The 21476-nt window shown below is 36.6% G+C and overlaps 1 protein-coding gene across 11 annotated transcripts in view; it reads right to left on the minus strand.

Moving 5' to 3' along the window:
• DMD (dystrophin) overlaps positions 1-21476 on the minus strand; it is a 1301546-nt gene that overhangs the window by 410875 nt on the left and 869195 nt on the right. For all 11 annotated transcript variants that reach the window (XM_054189211.1, XM_054189212.1, XM_054189209.1 and 8 more), the window contains 2 exons: positions 11400-11547; positions 9252-9401 (listed from right to left, as the gene is read on the minus strand). In XM_054189211.1, the coding sequence (XP_054045186.1) occupies positions 9252-9401; positions 11400-11547 (298 nt within the window). The remainder of the gene's footprint in view (positions 1-9251; positions 9402-11399; positions 11548-21476) is intronic.

Raw genomic sequence — 21476 nt, forward strand, 5'->3', positions numbered from 1 at the left:
TCAATCAGCTCTTTGTTTCTGCTATGCAAAAAAGAAAGTGGAACTAAACAATGATGAGCCTTCCCAATTCACTTTATTGCCTGTGAGACTCCCTAGTTTTAATGCAGGCCAGATGAACTGGTCTGGTAGGCTACGTTACCTACACAATACGGATAACCAGCATCATCTCTGTGGTTAAAATATCATAATATAATTTTATTCAGCCAGAATATTGCAGGGTTTTTTTTCTTTATTCTCAGAAATAAAACTTTAAGTTGTGTCTTTACCAAAATTCTCTGATTTGAAGGATTTGAAAACTCCGCATTTCCTTTCTACCCCTTTATATTGCAGGACAACACTTTCACTGAAGCCTGGGAATTTCTTTTGCCCTTATTAAGTGAATGACCCTTCAGTTTTCAGTGCTTGAAACTATACTCGAATACAGCAGAATTTCCCCATTCAACTCCTTGACACAGGCGTTGTTGTGTGCTTAAAGTTTACATCAACTTAAATGGCTTCTGGCACAATTTTTATATTGAATAGTAATTTCTAGATTCTTCTTCTATTAATTTTTCCAGATACCATTTGAGATCACCTGTATTTTTAGCTTGCTACGTTTTCTTCATGTATATGACCTTCTCTAGGCATCTGATTGTAGGCATCATCAGATGGTTAAATGGACACGGTCAGACGGTTTCTGGACTATTTGTTTGTCCCCAGTCATCCACTGGTATGTTCTCATGCAAAATTAAATAAAGAGCGTATGGCCTTTACATTTTTTATCTTTTGGGTGTAGTATGAATATAGCTCATCTCTTTTACCTCAATATTCTGCAAACTGACTTGGATAGAAAACTCCAGAAATCCACAAAGGACTGCTCAAGAAACAGATGCGAATCTGCATTTTGCAAGTGAGATCAAACATGCTCTTCCTAACCTGTTTCAATCTAAAATAAAATATTATTGGCTATCAACATATTCTACATATGAGGAATCCATAATATTGTAACACTATTATTATCTATATCATTTGGACCAATAGCAAAGAAAATTATGATTGTATTTTAATGGATTTTCTGCTTGGTAGTTTTCAGTACCTGGCTTTCTATTTAATCTGGCTTTTACATTAAAATTTTGTATAATAATTAGTCTCCCCAAAGGATTCATACCTAGTATCATAGTTTTCTGGAACAAAAACTGCATTCTGTTATGACTGACGCTTATATATGGAAGAATTTGCACTGCTAGTTCGTTCATTCTGAATACTTTAAAGTATTTACTTTTAATAAAAGTGAATATCCTTTCTCATCCATTGTTTGTTGTTTGGGGTTTTTTTTTTGATGGTTTTGTTTGTTTGTTTTATCATTTATGAACTGGGTCATGTACTAAGTCCTGGAAAGGAAAGCAGGTGATGTTGGGGTCTATTTAGGGTTTCTTTCAATGTGATGTTCTTCACTTCTATTTCAGAAAAATTATTTTGTAAATTACCTTTGCTTCAAATTTTTAGTAGATGCAGCGACTGTGTTTCTTTCACTAAATAACTTGAATGATAAAAGCGATCTAAAGGACTTGAACCGTTTTTGTCCACCATCAAAAAAAAGATATGCTATGTAAAATTATTTTTTCTTTAAGATTAAAACGAACTGATCAGCTATAGGTTTCCCTTGGTGATACTCCAGATGCAGCATAAGTTACATATTTTTCAGTTCCTACTGCTCCTAAGAACTGTAGTAATCTGATTTTAATTTTGGTCTGATAAATCCCACAGAATAGGCGTTTTCTTAAAAGTAGGCTTTAAACTGAAAAAAACAGCAATTATATCAAATCTCTGGATTATTTTTTTAAGGTTGTAAAATGCAGTTCTTGTAAAGCAACAGTTAAAAAAAAAGTCAGTGAGTATCATACCATAGCAATATTCACCTCATTTGAATCTCATTTATGTTTTTGTTGGGGGTCAAACCCAAAACCAGCACAGGCCTCTTTTTCAGGTCCTTTTCAAACATGGCACAAGATTTTAAAGCCTCTTAGTGTTATTTTTTCCAGATTCAAAAACTATTGCATCCAAATCTTAATCTTGAATCAGACTAGAAGTGATCTGTTAGTCTAAGCCTGATCTTTTACCATCTCTTATTTTATAGACAGGAAATAACCAAATCTGTCAGTGTAAGTTAAACCAATTCATTTTCTTCCATCTACTGTGAAAACCTATACTTAGCCTTGATTGTAGATATTCATGAAGCTATTATAATCCACCTTTCAAATTACATCAACTAACAAAAAAAAAAATAGGAAAAAAAGAAAAACCCAGATGTCTCCTTATGTTTTACAATAGTCTCCAGTTCTTTCTGATTAAACTCATTAGGATGACTTACAGTATAGTATATAAAGTGGAACAAAAACTAATGTCTGAAGCTGCTAAAATGACTAAAAATTGTGTCTGATCACTGAGTAGGCTGTGGGGCCCAACTCCCATTGTGCTCTGTCTTCTAACACACGCAATCCATCGTTTTCAAAATATCTAAGTATCTCAATAGCTTTAAATCAATACAGTCAGAAAACCTGCAGTATGCGTAGCCTAAAAAAACAGCAAAACACCCAAAGGGGTTATTTTACTTGCTTGGAAGGTGAAAATAACTCAAACATTCATATAAGGCTACAAATGCTCTAGTCCATACCTTCTTGTTTACTTTATTTTCACAGTTTGTAAGACAACTTTATTATAACAAAAGAGGAAATTAAAAAAAAAAAGCACGGTATTATCAATATTCCCTGAGTTCATAAGGACAATTCTTATGGTCTTGGAAAAAAATAAAAAAGCCCAAACCCAAATTTAAAAAGCCACTTCTATTTATCTATGGAATTATTAGTTGAAATGCACAGTCAGTTTCTCTTTTCACAACCTGCAAAAAGTGTGAATAAGTGAATGTACTTATTTTTCTTACTAATTGAATGCAAAGTTTTGTCATCCGTGCTCTATATGTTTCTTTGGAAAACAACAGTGCACTGCAATTTTCTTAAATGACACAAAATGCAATCCAACTGAAGATTTCTGGTTGTATTTAAAATATATATGTATATATGTGTACAACATAGATTTAGGCTAAAAGACTGTCTATATATAAGGTTGTTTAGACTTATCATCATTGTCTTAAAGGACAAAGATGAAAATTTTAAAAAGGAAACCAAATTATGAATCACATGATACAGCTTATAGGAAGTGTCTAAATTAAACTACATATCACATTAATTCCCTCCACCATTTTTATTCCTGGAAAAGAATAGATAACCAACTTAGTTCCAACGTAACAGAATCCAGATTTTAGTTGATTAAGTAAATAACAAACCGTATTTTCTATTTAATGTTCCACACCACATACGAAACAAGTCGTGCTTTTGAATATAATGGTATTTCCTACTTCTTCAGCTTCAGAAAAAGGGAGAGTTTCTATAGACCAGCAAGTAAAAGAAAAATATTTAGTCCCCTTCAGGATGGCTTCCTTAATTCTCCCCTATTCACTCCCTGTGAATATTCAACTTCTATATAGGTGTAAGGACTTGAGTGTTTTCCCTGTTTGAATAACAATCTGAAAAAGAGAACACATCAAAACTTTACATACCCTTATGCGCAGAAGAGGTAGACTTTTAAAACCTTACATCATCCTGCAGGAGCAGATGTTCTTCTACCATATGTTTAGGTAGCCGATGTTTAGGAGCAGAAGTTCTTCTACCATAACGTGGACAACATTACTGACTTGGAACCCAAAGATGTTTTCATTGTCCTCTCAGAAATTCAAGTGGCAAATAAAATTTATGTTCTCCCAGACAGAAACATTATTAAGGCAGGCAACTGAGTTTCTGTTCCCCAGCAGACTGGAAAAGCAGCATATCCTTGAGTGCACTTGGGCAGCAGGAGTCTTTAGTTGTCTTTGCAGAGAGGTGGACACCCCAGGACGCCCAACCACAAGAAGTAGAAACTAAGACACAAATACCAAATGGGAAGACTGACTGTAACCCCATTCAGGTCAGTCCTGCATGAGTTACTGACGGAAATTTCACAGTTTTCTTATTTAGTAAGAACAACCCTCCCCATTACATAGTTAACAACCAGTGACAAAAAAGACCCAAGAGAAAGTATAGAAATATGGATGTATCATACATATATATTATCCCATTACCAGTAGGAATATTTCAGTACATCCTTGTTTATAGTCTATATATCCACATTATTTTCCAGTAAGACTGAAAATAATGGTCAACACCACACAGCTGACCATCAAATTAAGCTTTAGACTTACAAAATCTCCAGAAAAATAATTTGTTTCAAACATTACTCAACAGCACTCAAAAGCTAAAGGCATATAAATTTTAATATAATTTGGCCTAAAACAAATTTTTAGAAGGAGGGTCATCGGCATTGTTTTACTTGTGTGTTGATATGACATCTTCATTCCTGTATGCTTGGCACATCTGGGAAACAGCAATTTATCTTTACAGTGCTAGTAAATTTGCCTTTTTAAATCTTAATTAGTGGTACCTGCTAGCAGCACTCAACTAAGAAGAAATGAAACCTATATATACTTGTTTCTCAGAGCCTGCGATATCCTCAATGTTTGTCTGATCAACATATGCTTCAAACATATATATCAAATTTGATTTTGTTATATGTGGGGCCATTTGTCAGTACAACTGATAACATGAATGTGGACTACGCCTAACTAGCAGTCTATGACAAACTGTCATAGGTAATTTAGCGTAGCATAACGCTTTATTACATTTAAGGGAATCATGTGACTTATTAACTAAAAGCAAATTCAGGATAAGATAAATTTTCTGATCGCCAAAATGCTGGGTATACTATTCTAATTTCAAATTGAAGGCACAGAAAAAAAACCTGCACCATTCATTTTCCATTCCAGATCTCCCCTCCATCCCACAAATACCAGTAATAGCAATTGTAGTAGTTTCAACTGTGAACTCAAACTTAAGTTGCACTGACATGCTAGAAATGTAATATAATCTATGAATCTATGAATAATTACTACTCAAGGCAAGTTACAATACATAAACTATAACCTTGTTATGACTTTGTCTTTCTGCACTTTCTGGGCCCATCTGTTTTTCTCTAGACTTGATCAACCAAGCTAAGACGACCTATACTTTTCCTGGTGGTACAGAAAATGTTCACAAATTATAGGCATGTCACTCCACTCCAAATTTTTTTTGTCCATATAGCACAACAAATTCATTTGCTGTGGCAGTAAACACTGAAATAGTCTCTTCAGTGTCTAGTAATTAGTTCTAATACTAGCAGACAAATTAAAAGGCAGCAAAACAAAATGTCTCCATCAGGCACTTATAATAACCTTCATAATACATACAGTAGACGTTGTGAAGACTAAGGTGGATAAATGAGGACAATGCTGATTTTGGCATCCAGCTTACTTTCAGATAATCAAGCTCATCCCTCTTGGCTGACACCAGACCTAGAATAACATTAAAGAGTAATAAACTCCTTCCAGCAAACCTCTGGTTCCATGGTTCACTGATCTCAGACCTAATCTATCAATCCATTTACTGCACAGTAAAAGGTAAGAAACCTATTACAGATCTGTTATATGCCCTGGCAGGTGGTATATGACAAGAACTGAATTCATCACGAACTCCAGTGCCTAGTACCCCTTTTGTATGCTTTGAAGCACTAGGTGGTTAGCTTACTTGGCTATCATAGTAGAAGATACTTTGAGCTTTGAAAATAAATGAAAAATTCTTGATGTGAAGGCACGAAAACGGTTACAAAACACTTCATTTTTCATACTATTAAGACTTCACAAAGATGGTGTTATTTTCATTTTTACAAGAAATACTGGCTTTGGAAAGGGTGTAATAAGTAAAACTAGGCTAGAATTTAAAAGTCATGATTCCAAATGTGAGCTTTAATCTTCATTCTCTGCTTAAACTATGTCTGAGGTAGCAGCCTATTAGGATCACTGCTCAATAAAAACTGAAGAATTTCAGAATTACAGAAGTGTAATTTTAAAATTATTACTATCCAAAAGAAGAAAAACTCTTCATATATCTGTTCTCAAGGTCATCAGCACGTGATACAAACACCTAAAAGCAAAGACAATACTGAAACAAAAGCAAAAAAGCTTCTTTTATGAAAGAAGCTTCTTTTATGAAATTCCTTTCATTCTCAATTTCTTTCCTCAGCTTATTTCCGTTGCTGTACATCATCAGTTTCTGTGACTGTAACGAAGGTTTGAACATGCCTTATTTCAAATACGTCACCTTGAAGGTTAGGACTCAGGTGTTGTCCCCTGTTCCACTGCTTGGCAGATCAAGGTTGTCATGGTTTTGGCTGGGATGGGGTTGACTTGCTAGCAGCTGATGTAATGCCATGTTTTGCATTGGAGATGAGAATAGTGTTGGTAGCACACTAATGTTTTTGGTTGTTGCTAACCAGTCAAGGTCTTTTCTGGTCCTCACACCACCCTGCCAGCAAGTAGGCTGGGAGTACACAATAAACTGGGAGAAGACACGGCCAGGACAGCTGACCCCGACTGACCAGAGGGATATTCCATGCTATGTGATGTCATGCTCAGTATGTAAAGCTGGGGGAATAAGAAGGAAGCGGGGGGAATAAGAAGGAAGCGGGGGGAATAAGAAGGAAGCGGGAGGGTGGGGTGGGGTAGGGGGGGGACACGGACATGGACAGATGTTCGGAGGTGTCTTCCCAACTTCCCAAGTAACCATTACGTGTGATGGAGCCCTGCCTTCCCAGAGATGACTGAACACCTGCCTGCCGATGGGAAGCAGTGAATGAATTCCTTGTTTTGCTTTGCTTGTGTTCACGGCTTTTGCTTTACCTGTTAAACTGTCTTTATCTCAACACAAGGGATTTTTTCCTCATTTTTACTCTTCCCCGATTCTCTCCCCTGTCCCAGCTGAGTGGAGTGAGAGAGCAGCTGCATGGTCCTAGTTGCTGGCTGGGGTTAAACCGTGACAAAGGCAGAACAAAAATTTGTTATAACCTTAGGAGATATATGGCTACCTTCTCAGCTGCTGTAAATTGTCACAGCTTCTCTAAAGTAAACAGAATTACTCTAGTGTACACCAGATAAGGACCTACTTACATTATTTATGTAACTGTCATATATGTTTCGTATCTTGAAAGTAATATCATCCTGCAGTACGAGATAATCAGAAATGGTAGACTGTTACATGTTCATTTTTAGCAGAGATGCCAGGAAACAAAACAAACAGCTAGGAACAAAGGATTAAAGTATAAGATACACTCTTAGAAGCGAATGGAGAGACAGAAAAGCCCCAGGGAAATCTCTGCGTGATGATGTTTGTCCACTGTGCTTTGAGGAACACAAAAAAAATATATCCTCATCAAAATAACTGACTACAGAACCATCCTCAGGTGACCTACAGAAGCTCACCTGATATAAAAGTTCCGGAGCTGTGAGCTTTGGCTCACAGTAAAAATTGGGCGGGGCGGGTGTGTTCAGTGCTTACAGATCTATAACTGAAGGAAGACAACATATGGCCCTGCGGATTTTCTTTCCATGATTTCTAATTTTATTACAGGCCCTAGAGTATCAGAGGAGAAAGTAAAAAAAAATTAATCAAGGCTTCATACACAAATTGTGAGTAAAAGAAAAAAAACATGCAATCGAAAAAATAATATTTTTCCCTTCAGTTTCATTGAAAAATCCAATGACAGAAAGTCAAAATGAGCTTAGAAAACCTTCAGAGAACATGTATGGATCTGAGTTGTAATTTTCAAACTCAGTTTCTGTTCATTAAAAAAAATAAAACCCAAAACCCTGCATTTTTCAGATACTTTAGATTCTGCTACCAAGGGCCAGTGAGAACTTTTCAGTTCTATACATCTGCGCAGGTAGATAACTGAAATCAAAATAATGTGGTTAAGTAATTGTCTCAAAAAAGTTAAATTTTCTGGTTTCAGTCTCTTTTAGGAGTACATGGAAGTTTTCAAGTGGCAATTTCTGAGCCTAATATCTTGACAGAAATATTACTTAGTTCTAGGAGACATAAATTTGTAAAGAGAATGATTCATTTAACAGTAGCTTTGTCCCCCATATTTCACCCAGACCTACCTACTTTCATCAGCATTCATAGTTGTTCTGACATTATCCACTTTTGCCTGAGCCTTTAACTAATATTCTGAACCTTGCCATAGTGTTTCTGTCAGGAAGAAACTAATGACAGTACATCAAGTAAGTTCCTGTTTATTTCCCGGGTCCGTGCTTGAAATTCAGCTGTGTTCACAGAAATGGTAAAAAACCCGCAGGATGTAGTATTCTTGACCAGAAACTCCAGCTTGTCTTTTCACTAAGGTACTCAGAAGAAAGTTTTCTCACCCTTTTTTCCCCAAGAGCTAAACACAACAAATCCCTCTTTCCCCACCCCACCACCCCCCAGCATCCTGGTAACTTTAACAAATAGATACCACAGATGAATTTCCCAGATTCTGATTTTGCCATCAGTCTCAACAGAAATACTCCAGCTGATTCTACATCGACCTTTTCTGACCAGGCTAATCCACATCTTGGGTGGTGGCCCTGTGGACAGCGCTTTCTACCATTTCTGCTTCATGACAAGGAGAAGCTACACGAGAACGCTCAAATTATCTATCTTTACCAGATTTGCTATTCATTGTCACCAGTTTCCAGCACAATAAGATGCTACTTCAACAATAAGATACAACAAAATTCCCCCTTACTTCATGAGTATGGAGATCACAGAAAGCAAAATAAGTATCACTTTGCTACACAGAAACCAGAACACAAAGCTCAAGGCTGGAAGAAGCACAGGGGAACACGAAATCATGGCTGCAGCTTCCACCTTGGTGTTGGGGGGCAGAGAGAATTGGGAAGTGTTTCGATAAAGGCAATCAGGCATTTGCTACTGCCTTTCACACACCTGAGTCACAAAAGCTGGAACATTTGCTGTACCCTCAAAACAACCAGGCTACAAAAACGATGATCTGTATTCCACTCTTAAGCAGCAGACCTGTAATTTAGGGAGTATATTTGGGTGCAACATCATCACTTCAGACACTAATAGTTTGCTGTCGTTGTTTCTCACAGAAGTGTATTTTACCCATTTTTCTTCCTCATGTTCATTATGCATACAAATGTCTCTTCATACAGAGAAAAATAATACATACCAGAAGATATATAATGCAAATATTTGGTGCAGATTAAAATTTTATACCACAGTTATATCACTAATATGTCTAACCTTTAACAAGCGACGGTTAGCCTCCTTCAGTGTACTCTCAAGCTTATGTTTTTTGTCTGGGTTCAGTGATGCACTTCCAAGTGCTATTCCTCCGGTTTCATTTAATCGTTTCAGTAGTCCCTTGTGTGCCGGCAGCTCTTCAACTCTCGACTGGAACAGACAAATACAGCAGTTAAGATGAACTGTGGTAGAATTTCCAGCTCTCTTATCTTCACTCTTATCGATCTGTGAATCAGCTGAAGGAATAAACTCAATTCAAGACAAAACCATTGCTTTCTGAATGTAGAAGGCTAAAACCCCCCCAAAGGAACTGTATTAGTGTATCAAGCCTAAAGAGTGTCCTAAGTGCCAAAATACAGGGTTTCTCAGGATATTAATCACTATTACATGATCACAGAATAATAAGTTCCTCTCCTGGACACTCAATAGCTCATTTTAATAATCTTTTAATATGACAAAGACCAAGCACTTTGGAGAAGGGTTTTAACATGTTTCATACTGTAAACACAGCCACCCAGATGGTATGTGGTGAAAAGCCCTCCAGTCTAACCTCATAATTAAGAAAGTTTATGCATGTTCATAAAAAAAACCCACCACCACGAGTAAGGCCAAAGGATGCGAGGTATCATCTAAATGCAACCCTTCTCCATTATGTATTCAGTTACAGTAAACCTATACTGTCAAAGTAACTTGACATATCAAGGTAAGGATAATGTAACTAAAAAAAAAAAAAAAAAGTTCTTCAATTTGTGGGGTTTTTTTTGTTTTTCTGAGTTTTTTTTAATTAACATAAACAGGTAAGTATGAAATGAGTCTCAATGCAAGCCAATGCGTTATTATTTGCTGCATTAGAATGTATTCTCTTGTGTAGCTCCAAAAGAACAAGGTAGACTGTAAAAATGAGATACAAATAAAAGAACCTTTAATTTTGGATTATGTATCTTTTGGGAATACTACAATTGGGAAATATTTGTGTATAAATGCGGAGTGGGAGCCTTCATGGTTCTAAACAATCAATTTAGACTCTAAACCTGTCATCATGTCTGCAAATTATAAGATGTATCTAACACCCCTTATAAATATTTCTTTGCCTTTGTTCTGATATCCTCAACAATGGAGCCAAAATCTCACGCATTCTCTGTCCAACTCACTGACATCGTATGCTTGTCACAGAGACAAGCTCAGCACATAGTTACGTCTTCACTTCCTCAAATGCTATGCAGTATTATTAATCCTATTTTTATTTATTTAAAAAGAAACTTGAAGATAGATTTTTACTAAAGAATCTTTCAGATTTTTTTTCCTGATTTTGTTGAAAGAAGGATAGAAGAACCTCTTGACGAGTTTCCTTCAGAGTCTTTAATGCTCTATTCTGTCACTTACTGAATTTGTTCAACTTGGATTGGCATAAAGGACAAGTAGTCTTTAACCTCAAGAGGGGACAGGAAACCTTTAGATATTCTATAAGTAATATGCTTTTTCCAAGTACAGTTTAATTTATTATTGTGCAAGTTATTAAACACAAACATTCTATTAGACACATTTCAGAAACTAAACAGTGCAACTCCTATTGGATATATTTATTAGCAGTATCATAGTCTAAAAGGTCTAACATCTTTATGAAAATATTCCAGCCTTTGAAAAACAAACATCTAATATTCTGTTGTTGTTTTTTAAAAGCATTTTCAAAAATTCACCTAGATGTTTAGTCTAGAAAATGTTGCAGTGATACTTTAATCAGTTGACATTTACAATTACGCATGCAGTTCTACATACTCTTGTGAAATTTTGAGTATCATTTTAGAAATGATAAGTTACAAAAGATTAACAAGACACCTATAGAGAAATGTTTTACAGATAAAACAGTTCTAAGTTCTGAATTAAGAAATGAAGACAAAAAAGATAACGATTAATTACCTAGTGACAGATTGGTATTTTCATTTCAGTACATTTTCCATTCTTTTCTGATTTTAGTATGATTAGTATATATTTGTACCTGGGTTTAGATATTCCACTGCCTTGATTTATCTAAAAAAGTTAAATGAAGCCTGGTTTTGATGGCAGAAGCCTTCTCTGAAAATGCCATTTAATTTTCTTCAACATAGAACCAATAAAGTAAGAAAGCATTAAGAATAAAACTCATGATACCTTTACTTTGCTAAGGCAGTCTCTTAACTGGTCTTCATTCCCTGGTTCAAGGGGAATACTAATAATGCTGTCTGCTTCCTCTAACCATAAAATCAACTTGTTCAAGTCCTCTTGAAATTCTGATAAAATATTCTTTTCTTCCTCTAGCCTGTAATAAAAACATGAAATGAATGTTTCTATATATTTATTTTTATGTTGAAGTGCTTATCCATACTAAAAGAAAGGGTGGGGAAAATGAAGTCTTATCACTTATATTAATTATTTTTAAAAGCGCATCATAGATTTTTTTCATATTAAAATTATCAGACCAGCACCCTTTTAACATGGCTTTAAACGTATTTTACAAGAAAAACTCAAAGCATAATTTGCAACATCACTAAATTCAGCTTCCGGATTACATATGGCAGGGAGCAAACAAGGACACCAGAACTAGAACTGTTAATAATTCAGACCAGATTTTTGTGTGAACTAATAGCAGGAAAGCCCAGCGTCAGGAACTAAGAATTCTAGCACCAAGTCTTACCCAACTGGATCTGTAAAAAGTGACACTTAAACCCATTTGGACATATTGTACAAACAAATATTTTGGTGACCATGCCGCATATTTTGTCTAAAACATTCCAGTCAAGACCCACAAAAAGTAGGTAAGGTTTGTAGTCCATAAGAAGGAACAGGATAGGATTTTTCTCACCTAACTTCAGATGCCTACTTTGCCTACAAGTACAACTCAGCTGTTGATTTTTTTTACCCAGACACTCTTCATTGAACGCCAATTGGCATTTCTAGGGTATGATACATGAATTCATCTTAGATGTTTATAACAGGAAGAGATTCATTCTGCCATACAAACTTTTTTCTTTATTAATTGAAGGAAATCCAGATCACCAACTAAGACATAAACATCGCACGCATCTGAAGTCAGATAAGGGTAGCAGGGAAGAGCATTGGCAGAATGCGAGCCCTTTGGGGTTAACATTATGGGTGGAACTCTTCTGAAGGAGAATAATTATGTTTTATATAAATCCCTTGTAATTTATCCTTCAAACTTATTCACAAAATTGAGGTTACACTGAGTCCTACCTGTATGGAGAGATTAAATAATTATTAATAAAATTAAACAATAATTAATAATATATTGAATAATAGTAGTTTTTTGTTGATGCTGTTATTTTATTAAGGTTACTTGAAATCAAAGAAAGAGATGTAAAACCAGTGCTTTTTTTTAATTATTATTGTTATTTCCAAGATCCAACTGACTTAGAGAGGTTAGGTCATTTATTGCACATAATAAGAGGTTGCATTAGTATTTTAAGAATGTAACTCAATATTACAGTGGAGAATCAATGTCAGTATTATTAACATATTATTTTTGAATGCAAAAATGTATTAAAGCAGAATGAAAATGGTTTTAACTTTCCCTGGTCTCCCATACTTGCCATGACGGTCGGTGCCTATACAGCACTGAAGTCAAATGGAGTGACATCTATTTTAAAATATGCCATCATTTATTTGCAAAATATTTTTTTTTTTTTTTTGGAAACTATGTTTTATGATGGCTGACTTAAGCAAAGACGTCTCTTTATCAAAGCTATATGAATAAGCTCCAGGCAAAACAGAATCAACAAAAAGTATCAGCTTCACATCATCTAACAAAAAAATACCAAAAACAATTGTTGCTTGACTCACTTGCCTGCGCACATGCACACACGTGCATTCTGACAAACAGCTTAGAAACTACAGATTAAAAGCTTTTAATCAAGCAGAACAGAATCTAGAAATTTCCGAAGTCTGTATCGCTCTTACAAAAGTTTGTACATGCAAATCCCCCAAACACTTCACCCTATATTAAGAAATCTAACTTTACATCATTAAAAGCTTATATGACTTTTTTTCCTTGCTGTAATTTCCAGAGAATAAAAGTATTCAAGTGACTTCAAGTGTTCTGCATTTGAAATATTTATTTACAAGGAAAGAAAGGCACTTCCTTAATGTCTTAGGTAAAAGCATTTGGTTAGAGGGAAAATAACAAAAGAAAAACTGTAAGATTTGACAAATTCCTTTTAAATAACATCATCCTGGTTACAGTGTACATCCTACCTACAGGAGAAGTCTGGTTTGGTCAGCAGTGAAAATTCTAGTAGAGAAGAGGGCCATATGAGCTGAACTAAATTTCATTTCACAGTAAAAGAATCACCTGACTTCACGGTATAAACAAGAAATTTTTATAGATTAAGATTTTCTGAGGAGGGAAAGAGTCATGCTGTTGGAATGCTGACTATTATAAAATAAACCCAGGAGCATAAAATTCAACTATTATTTTACACAACTTGCAAACTAGTAAAACTTTTACCAGCGCTTCAACTGCCTTCCATCTTATTGTTGTTTATTGGATTTCCTTAATAAGGCATCCTTGCAAGATGAGAATTGCTATACTATATGAATGAATGCTCTACAGACCCCTCTCCGAAATAGTAGATTAAAAACCAGGGTAAAGTACTAAAGACAACACACTTGACCAGGCTTTACTATTGAGCTGCTACATTTCAGTCTGGCTGCACTAAACATGCCACATCTTAAGGAGACCTCAAAAATATGATAGCTGCCATGGATGTGACACAGTCTTTTCTGGATGGCAAAAGCCAGGCAAGAAAACATCACTACAAAGGTGTTCTTGGGCGTGGCACATGGCGGGGGGGGGGGGGGGGGGGGGGAAGTGTTTCCACTCAATTTACAAGAATCAAACACTTTTTGAAAGTGTCTCCAACTATTGTCCTAAATCCATCCTTTCTTCTGTACTTTAAAACATTAAGAAAGTAGCAACTTAACAAAATATGCAGTGAATATCTTGGATAAGAAAAACAGTACTATGCATTGATGTTTCCAAATAATTATGAATAAATAGCTCACATTTTCAAGGTTTTTTCTTTATAGCACAGTTTAAAGATGTTCCCTGTTCATTTCTAAAATATGAAGCATTATTTCTTTGTTTACCTTCAAGTTTAATGTTTTTGTAGAATTTATTTAAGCATGTAGTAGCGATAATAATGAATGGGATATTTAAAACTCTCCATCTACAATTAAGTGGTAGATATTTTATTTCCTGAGTCAATTCAATGCATTTAGATAAGGAAAAAGCACTACGTTCTTCTTGAAATATTGGTTGTGAATTATAAATATTCTTAATATATTTTAAGGAAATGGATTTGCAGTGATTATGGCTGAAAAAATTATATATATGGAAAAGCAAGTGCAGAATGTATTATTAAGCATTATGAAGTCCAATAATAAATCATGCATTCAGTCATCATAAATACACAAAATTAGTGTAAAGGAGATTAGTAAAAGGCAGTACAGGTTTAAATGAAGGATGCTTTTTTCCTAGCTCAGCTGATATATCCGTGGATTGCTATTATCTCAAGCATTTCAGATGGATTGTAACTAATTTTAGGTAAGCAATAAATTTAAAAACTGTCACAGGGGACAATTTTTTGTCAGCTAGTGTTCAAGAAACAGACTGTGAGGAGTTGCATGCTCTAAGGCTACAACAGTACAGGTAAATACAGTTCAGCAATTTCTTTTGAAAGACTGAAATACACTGCAGAAACTAGGAGGATACTTAATTGCTTGTTGGGAAGTATGTATTGATAGCAAAACAAAAAAAAAAAAAAAAGAGAGCAAACCCTACTCTATCAGCTAAGGGTCACAGAATCATAGAATCATTTACGTTGGAAAAGACCTATAAGATCATCAAGTCCAACGATTAACCTAACGCTGACAAAACAACCACTGAACCATGTCCCTAAGCACCACATCTACACAGCTTTTAAATACGTCCAGGGATCGTGACTCAAGCACTTCCCTGGGCAGCCTGTTCCAACGCTTGATAACCCTTTCAGCAAAGAAATTCTTCCTAATATCCAATCTAAACCACCCCTAGTGCAACTTGAGGCCATTTCCTCCTGTCCTATCACTTGTTACTTGGGAGAAGAGACACCCACTTCGCTTACAACATCCAGGTAGCTGCAGAGAGCGATAAGGTCTCCCCTCAGCCTCCTTTTCTCCAGACTAAACAACCCCAGCTCCCTCAGCCACTCCTCATAAGACGTGTCCTCTAGACCCTTCACCAGCTTCATTGCCCTTCTCTGGACCTGCTCCAGCACCTCAATGTCTTTTTTGTAGTGAGGAGCCCAAAACTGGCCACAGTATTCAAGGTGGGGCACCACCAGGGCTGAGCACAGAGGGACAATCACTTCCCTAGTCCTGCTGGCCACACTATTCCCGATATAAGACAGGATGCTACCGGCCATCTGGGCACGCTGCTGGCTCATATTCAGACAGCAGTCAACCAATACCCCCAGGTCCTTTTCTGCCAGGCAGCTCTCCAGCCGCTCTTCCCCAAGCCCACAGGGCTGCATGGGGTTGTTGTGACCCAAGCGCAGGACCCAGCACTTGCCCTTGTTGAACGTCATACTATTAGCCTCAGCCCATCGATCCAGCCTGTCCAGATCCCCCTGTACAGCCTTCCTATCAAGCAGATCAACACTCCCACCACCTTGGTGTCATCTGCAAACTTACTGAGGGTGCAGTCGATCCTCTCGTCCAGACCATTGATAAAGATACTAAACAGAACTGGTGCAATACTGAGCCCTAGGGAACACCACTCTTGACTGGCCGCCAATTGGATTTAATTCCATTCACCACCACTCTTTGGCCCTCCAGCCAGTTTTTTACCCAGCGAAAAGTATGTCTGTCCAAGCCGTGAGCAGCCACCAGTGGGCATCTGGTAAGTCGAAGTCACCCAGGAGAACAAGAGCTAGTGATTGGGAGACTTCTTCCAGCTGCTTTTAGAATATTTCATCTGCCTCTTGATCCGGGGCGGGTGGTCTATAAACAGACTCCCACCATGATATCTGCCTTGTTGGCCTTTCCCCTCATTCGTACCCACTTGACCCCTTTCATCACCATCATCAAGCTCTAAGACAGTCAAGACATTCCGTAACGTACAGGTCTACCCCACCGCCTCTCCTTCCTTGCTTATCCTTTCTGTACAGTTTATAGCCATCCATTGCAGCACTCCAATTGTGTGAGTCATCCCACCACATTTCTGTGATTGCAATTACTTCATAGTTTTCCTGCTGCACAATGGCTTCCAGCTCCTCCTGTTCGTGGCCCATGCTGAATGCTTTGGTATAGATGCACTTCAGTTAGACTACTGATCCCACCACCTTTTTTGGGGGAGAAGCCCTAATTCCTACATAGCTATTCCCAGGTGCTTCCACAGTTTCTAACACATTAACAACTCTCCTATAGGAGAGGTAGCAATTGTGATTCTTCTGGAAGTAGAAACTCAATGCTATTCAACAGCATAAACTGTTTAGTCGAGAAATCTACTGCAAAATGGTAATTCTTGATACTGTAAAGCCCTAAGCAAAGCTGATGCAATCATTGTTACATAATGCAATTTTTATGTTTCAAAAGCGCTTCAAAGCTGGAAAATATTGCAGAGGCCTCTATCAAAATGGTTTCTAATTAAAAATTTGATGATTTCGGTACATGGTAAAGGCAGTAGGAACTTGACAGTGACTCCCAACTTGTTTTGTACAGTTAAATAGGCATCAGTAAAAAAAACACCTGACAACTGCTCTACTGGATGTCCAATAACAACTTTCACTCTAAAAATGACTCACCATTTTACCAAAAAGAAAGTATATCTTCAACACACAGAAGTCAATATTCATAACTACACCTAGAGCATGAAAGAACTGTTTTTAAAAATAAATTAATATATCAATTATTTGCAAATTATTGGTTTGGCAAATTTCTGCTGCTCTCAACAGGCTCTGAATAAAAGTTCTAGAGCAAGGTACTGCTTTAGGTACAGAATGGAATTCTAAATCAGCAAACAGATTTATTTGCTTTCATTCCTAACACAGTATATTCTAATATTTACTAGACATATGAGCCCACTACTGCTCTTTTTTAAGCTCATAAACTACTCCGCAATAACTGCCTAGAGATTAAACAAACACAATCCACCGGTGCCAAATTGCTCTTTAGAGAAAAAAAAAAAGAAAGAGAAGATATTTACTGTAAAAACAACAAAATCCTCCATAACTATTTATGTATTTATATATGTATATACATGCACACATGCATATTTAGAAAAACATAAATGCAGGTATACACATATATACACACATATATTTACATTTATACAAATACATTAAAAAGTGAATACCGTGAATATCAAAAGCAGCTAATTTTCCTGGTTTTGTCATAAATTTTCTTATGGAAAGCTGCATGACTGTTTTCAGGAACTGTTGTTTGTTTAAGATTTCTGGAAATGCAAGCCATGCCAATTAGAAGCCCTGATGCTGCTGGACTTTAATATTTCTCGTGCCTACGTACTACAGCTTTGAAATTCTTATGAAGTACTGTGCCATGGTTTGGGCCGGGTTGGCCAATGACAAGACAACAGATGCTCTCCCCCACCTCTCGCTCCAAGGAGAGGAAGAAGAGAGATAAAGAGATTTGAGAGTTTAGAAAAAAAAAAAACTAAACTGCTTTAATGAAAAATTGATAATAAAATAAAAAAGGATATAATGAAATAGATACAATATAAATAAATATATACAAAACGGGGTCAAGTTCCTAGGAAGACGTCACTAGCAGGTGCTGGGAAAGTTCCAGACTGGAGTCTGTGACAAACGGGAACTGGAACATGCTGACCGCGATCAAAAGTCAGAGGAGCTGACAGGGTCCTCCTCAGACACGGGTCACTGAAGAGGAGCCCACTGGGGAGGACCCAAAGAAGAAGAGCCCTTGGAGAGGAGCCAACCAGGCCCCTTCCGTCCCTCAGCTTTTACACCGAGCGTGGCAGATGGGTCGGAACGCCCTATTGGTCAGTTTGGGTCACCTGACCCGTCCACCGGTGTAACCCTTCCACAGGGCAAACACCCAGGTCAGCTGACCCTGGTTGCCACGGCAACAGGCGTGAGCAAGGGCCTCTCTCACTGAGCAGGAAGTTGCCTCTGCTTCACCCCAAAGCGGGCCGTGCCGTTATGCTGCCAGAAATGCTGGACGCTCCTGGTGCGTGCAGAATTACCCATTTTGGTTGTATAGGGCATGCAGAGAAGGACCAAATTTACAGCATTACATTTATTACGGTGTTCTTCACTGAGAAGTGTATGTGTACTTGAGAGGTCAAAATGCTCTTCTCAAGCCGAAATAGGTTATCTAAAACACCAGCTAATCAAAACATTTATTTTTGTGAAACTGAGGCAGATGCTAATCTATGCTGAGATCTGTAGGACTGCAACTATAAAAATGAAGAAAAATTAGCTCCCGGTAATCTTAAAAGCACAACTTAAGTCCTTCTGAGGCGTTATCCCCCTCTGCCTCGATTACATGGAAGTCTGGGAATCAGTCATCCGGTGCTATGCTGTGAGCCACACAATAAAATCCCCTTCCTCAACCTGACCGGATTCCCCAGAACCTAAGCTCTCAGCAACAGCTTTACTTTTTTCGTTTCCTATCGCTTCTCTTCCTTTGTAAAGCGCATAGCTCAGTGGAGGCATTATGTGATGGTACCCTAAGGATAAATCTGAGAAAGATAAAACTTTAAATATGTTAATTCTGGCACAGAAAGGGCATTGCATTCAACTCAATGCACCTGAGAGCAAAATTACTGAGCTGTATAGTATTTTGAATGAGAAATCAAAAAGATTTCTTGTCTCCTAGCAGGGACAGCAATTGGCAAGATTCCTTTTTCATCTTAAGTACGCTGTCAGTTTTATCACCCTTATGAATTCAACTGCAACCCTTAAAACATTTAAAACTTTTCCTAGTCATGAAGGAAAGATTTTTACTTTGATGACTAATTCAAATGTTGATCAGTAGGATTAAGTTTTATTATCTGAGCAATGTGGGATGTTTTCAACATAAGACTTTCCAGGAATTTTTTTAAGAGATGTTTAGGGTTTCAGAATTCAGACCAAAAATATAATATTCCATAAATATCTACTTCCTTGTCCTGGTCAGAAACAGTTTAGTATAGTAATTAAAAGAGCCATTGCAATTAACAGAAGCTGCAGATGCACTTCATAATTTACTTTACAATTTGTTCTTGGCCTACTAGAACATTACTTCTATTATAAATAACATCCTGCATGACAAGTATCATATTATGCAAGCCACAAAAATAAAGCACTCTTTATTTGATGAACTGGTTCAGCTAATATAGAAAGTTTTAACTTGATGACTGATTGCACCCTTTGAACAAGCTGATTTCTATCACTGTAATTACATTTGGAACAACAGATACATGTAATTTCTAGGTGTTTAAATTCATGGTAGCAATGACAAATTAACAGTAAATTGTTATTAAGGGAGTATGGGGTTCCAAATCTGAGCCTAAACAAACTGGAATAGGGAGCATAAACCACCAGTTGACTCAGACATGGACAGAGCAGCTCTTGAGAAAGCAGTTGGGACAGCTTGATGGACAAGCAGGTAACTGAGGAATAAGATGTCATTTTTCCAGCTTGTCCTATGGAGCCAAGCACCTCCGTCTCCAGCACAGGTTTACGTGCTGTTGTAGACTACTGCCTTATCCTTTTAAATCAGCCGAAGTTCCCCAAAGAGCTTTTAAACTGCTTCTCTGTCAGCAAATGGTTTATTTCATTAACCCATCTTGTTTGATGGAAAATTCTCAAACTATAGCAGAGAAGTACAGAATTTCATATGTAACTTTTGGTCTTCTACGTGACTGCTATTCTCACGCACATTACTTCGTGGTTTCCATATTAAAACGTGGCAGCATTCTGTTTGTATTTCTAAATTCATATGGCCCCTTGGTCAACTATTCTGACTGCACGGCTGTTTATACACATTTTATATACATTATACTTCTGCAAGCAAATGTATTAATATTCAGTATTTAATATTGAGTAATAAATTAAATTAATTAAAGGCATTATTTTTTCCTAATAGCATTTTGTATATCTGGTATTTCATAGATTAGAGATTAGTTTTCCTAACAGTATTAAACTGAATTAATAACAAGTTCTTATGGTAGTCCACAAAACACCGTGGATTGATTTTTTTACTATCATTAATTCTTAGTTTTAATGGTTACCTATGACATGAACATTCATGGCTCATTTCAAGTAAACTTATATTTTCATTTGCAGTTTCTAGAAACCATATGAAATGCATATTGCAGCTCATGTATTTTCTCCATAGTCAACAACGCGATACCAATACCATAGCAACCCGTAAATAGTTTGTGAAACACATCAGATGTTTACAGTTTGTAACCGCACACAAGTAATGTTGGACTTATTTGGGAGGTGTCAGCTAGAGATAGAAAATACGCAGTCACAGCAGTGGGACAGATAGAGATAGAAAATATGCAGTCACAGCAGTAGGACGGATCTGCACTTGTGACTCATATTCCCACTTGCACTTACAATAATGTTTTCGTGCCTTTTTTTTTTTTTTTTTGACATTCAGCTGTTGATTTTGTATTTCTAAGATCAGGAATTAGTGCATTTAGCAGCTGTTACTGAGAATTTAAGAAGCCACCAAAATAGTAACTTTACAATTTAAAGAAAATATTTACTCAGAGAGAATGAACTTACTTTCTCTAAAAAACATGCAAATATGTTTCATTTGGGTAAGGAGCTTTAAATAAAGTAATTGAAATGAAAAATATCACAGAAACTTTAGAAAAGTCAGATGTAAATACTAAACAGTAAGAAATTTAGCTACAATACTTGTAAACACAATGCAAATTTATACAAGCGTGATTCTTTTCTGGTGATTTACTGTAAGAAATCTGAACAGTCAGAAAAAGAAGATTGAGAAAATTCAATATGTAACTAAATTTTGTGTTGGAAAGAAAAAATATATTTATTGACTTCACTGTCATGAAATCTCTTCATCCTAAGCCAGCTTTTAAATTGCAATGAGAAGCTAATCACGGCCTTCAATATACTGAGTGTTCAGGTGAAGGAAACCAGTCACTGGTAGCTAGTGTGCTATGGTAAAAAAAGAATACTTTAACGAAGGCAAGGT

This window comes from Rissa tridactyla, chromosome 1, assembly GCF_028500815.1.
Source record: "Rissa tridactyla isolate bRisTri1 chromosome 1, bRisTri1.patW.cur.20221130, whole genome shotgun sequence".
NCBI lineage: Eukaryota > Metazoa > Chordata > Aves > Charadriiformes > Laridae > Rissa > Rissa tridactyla.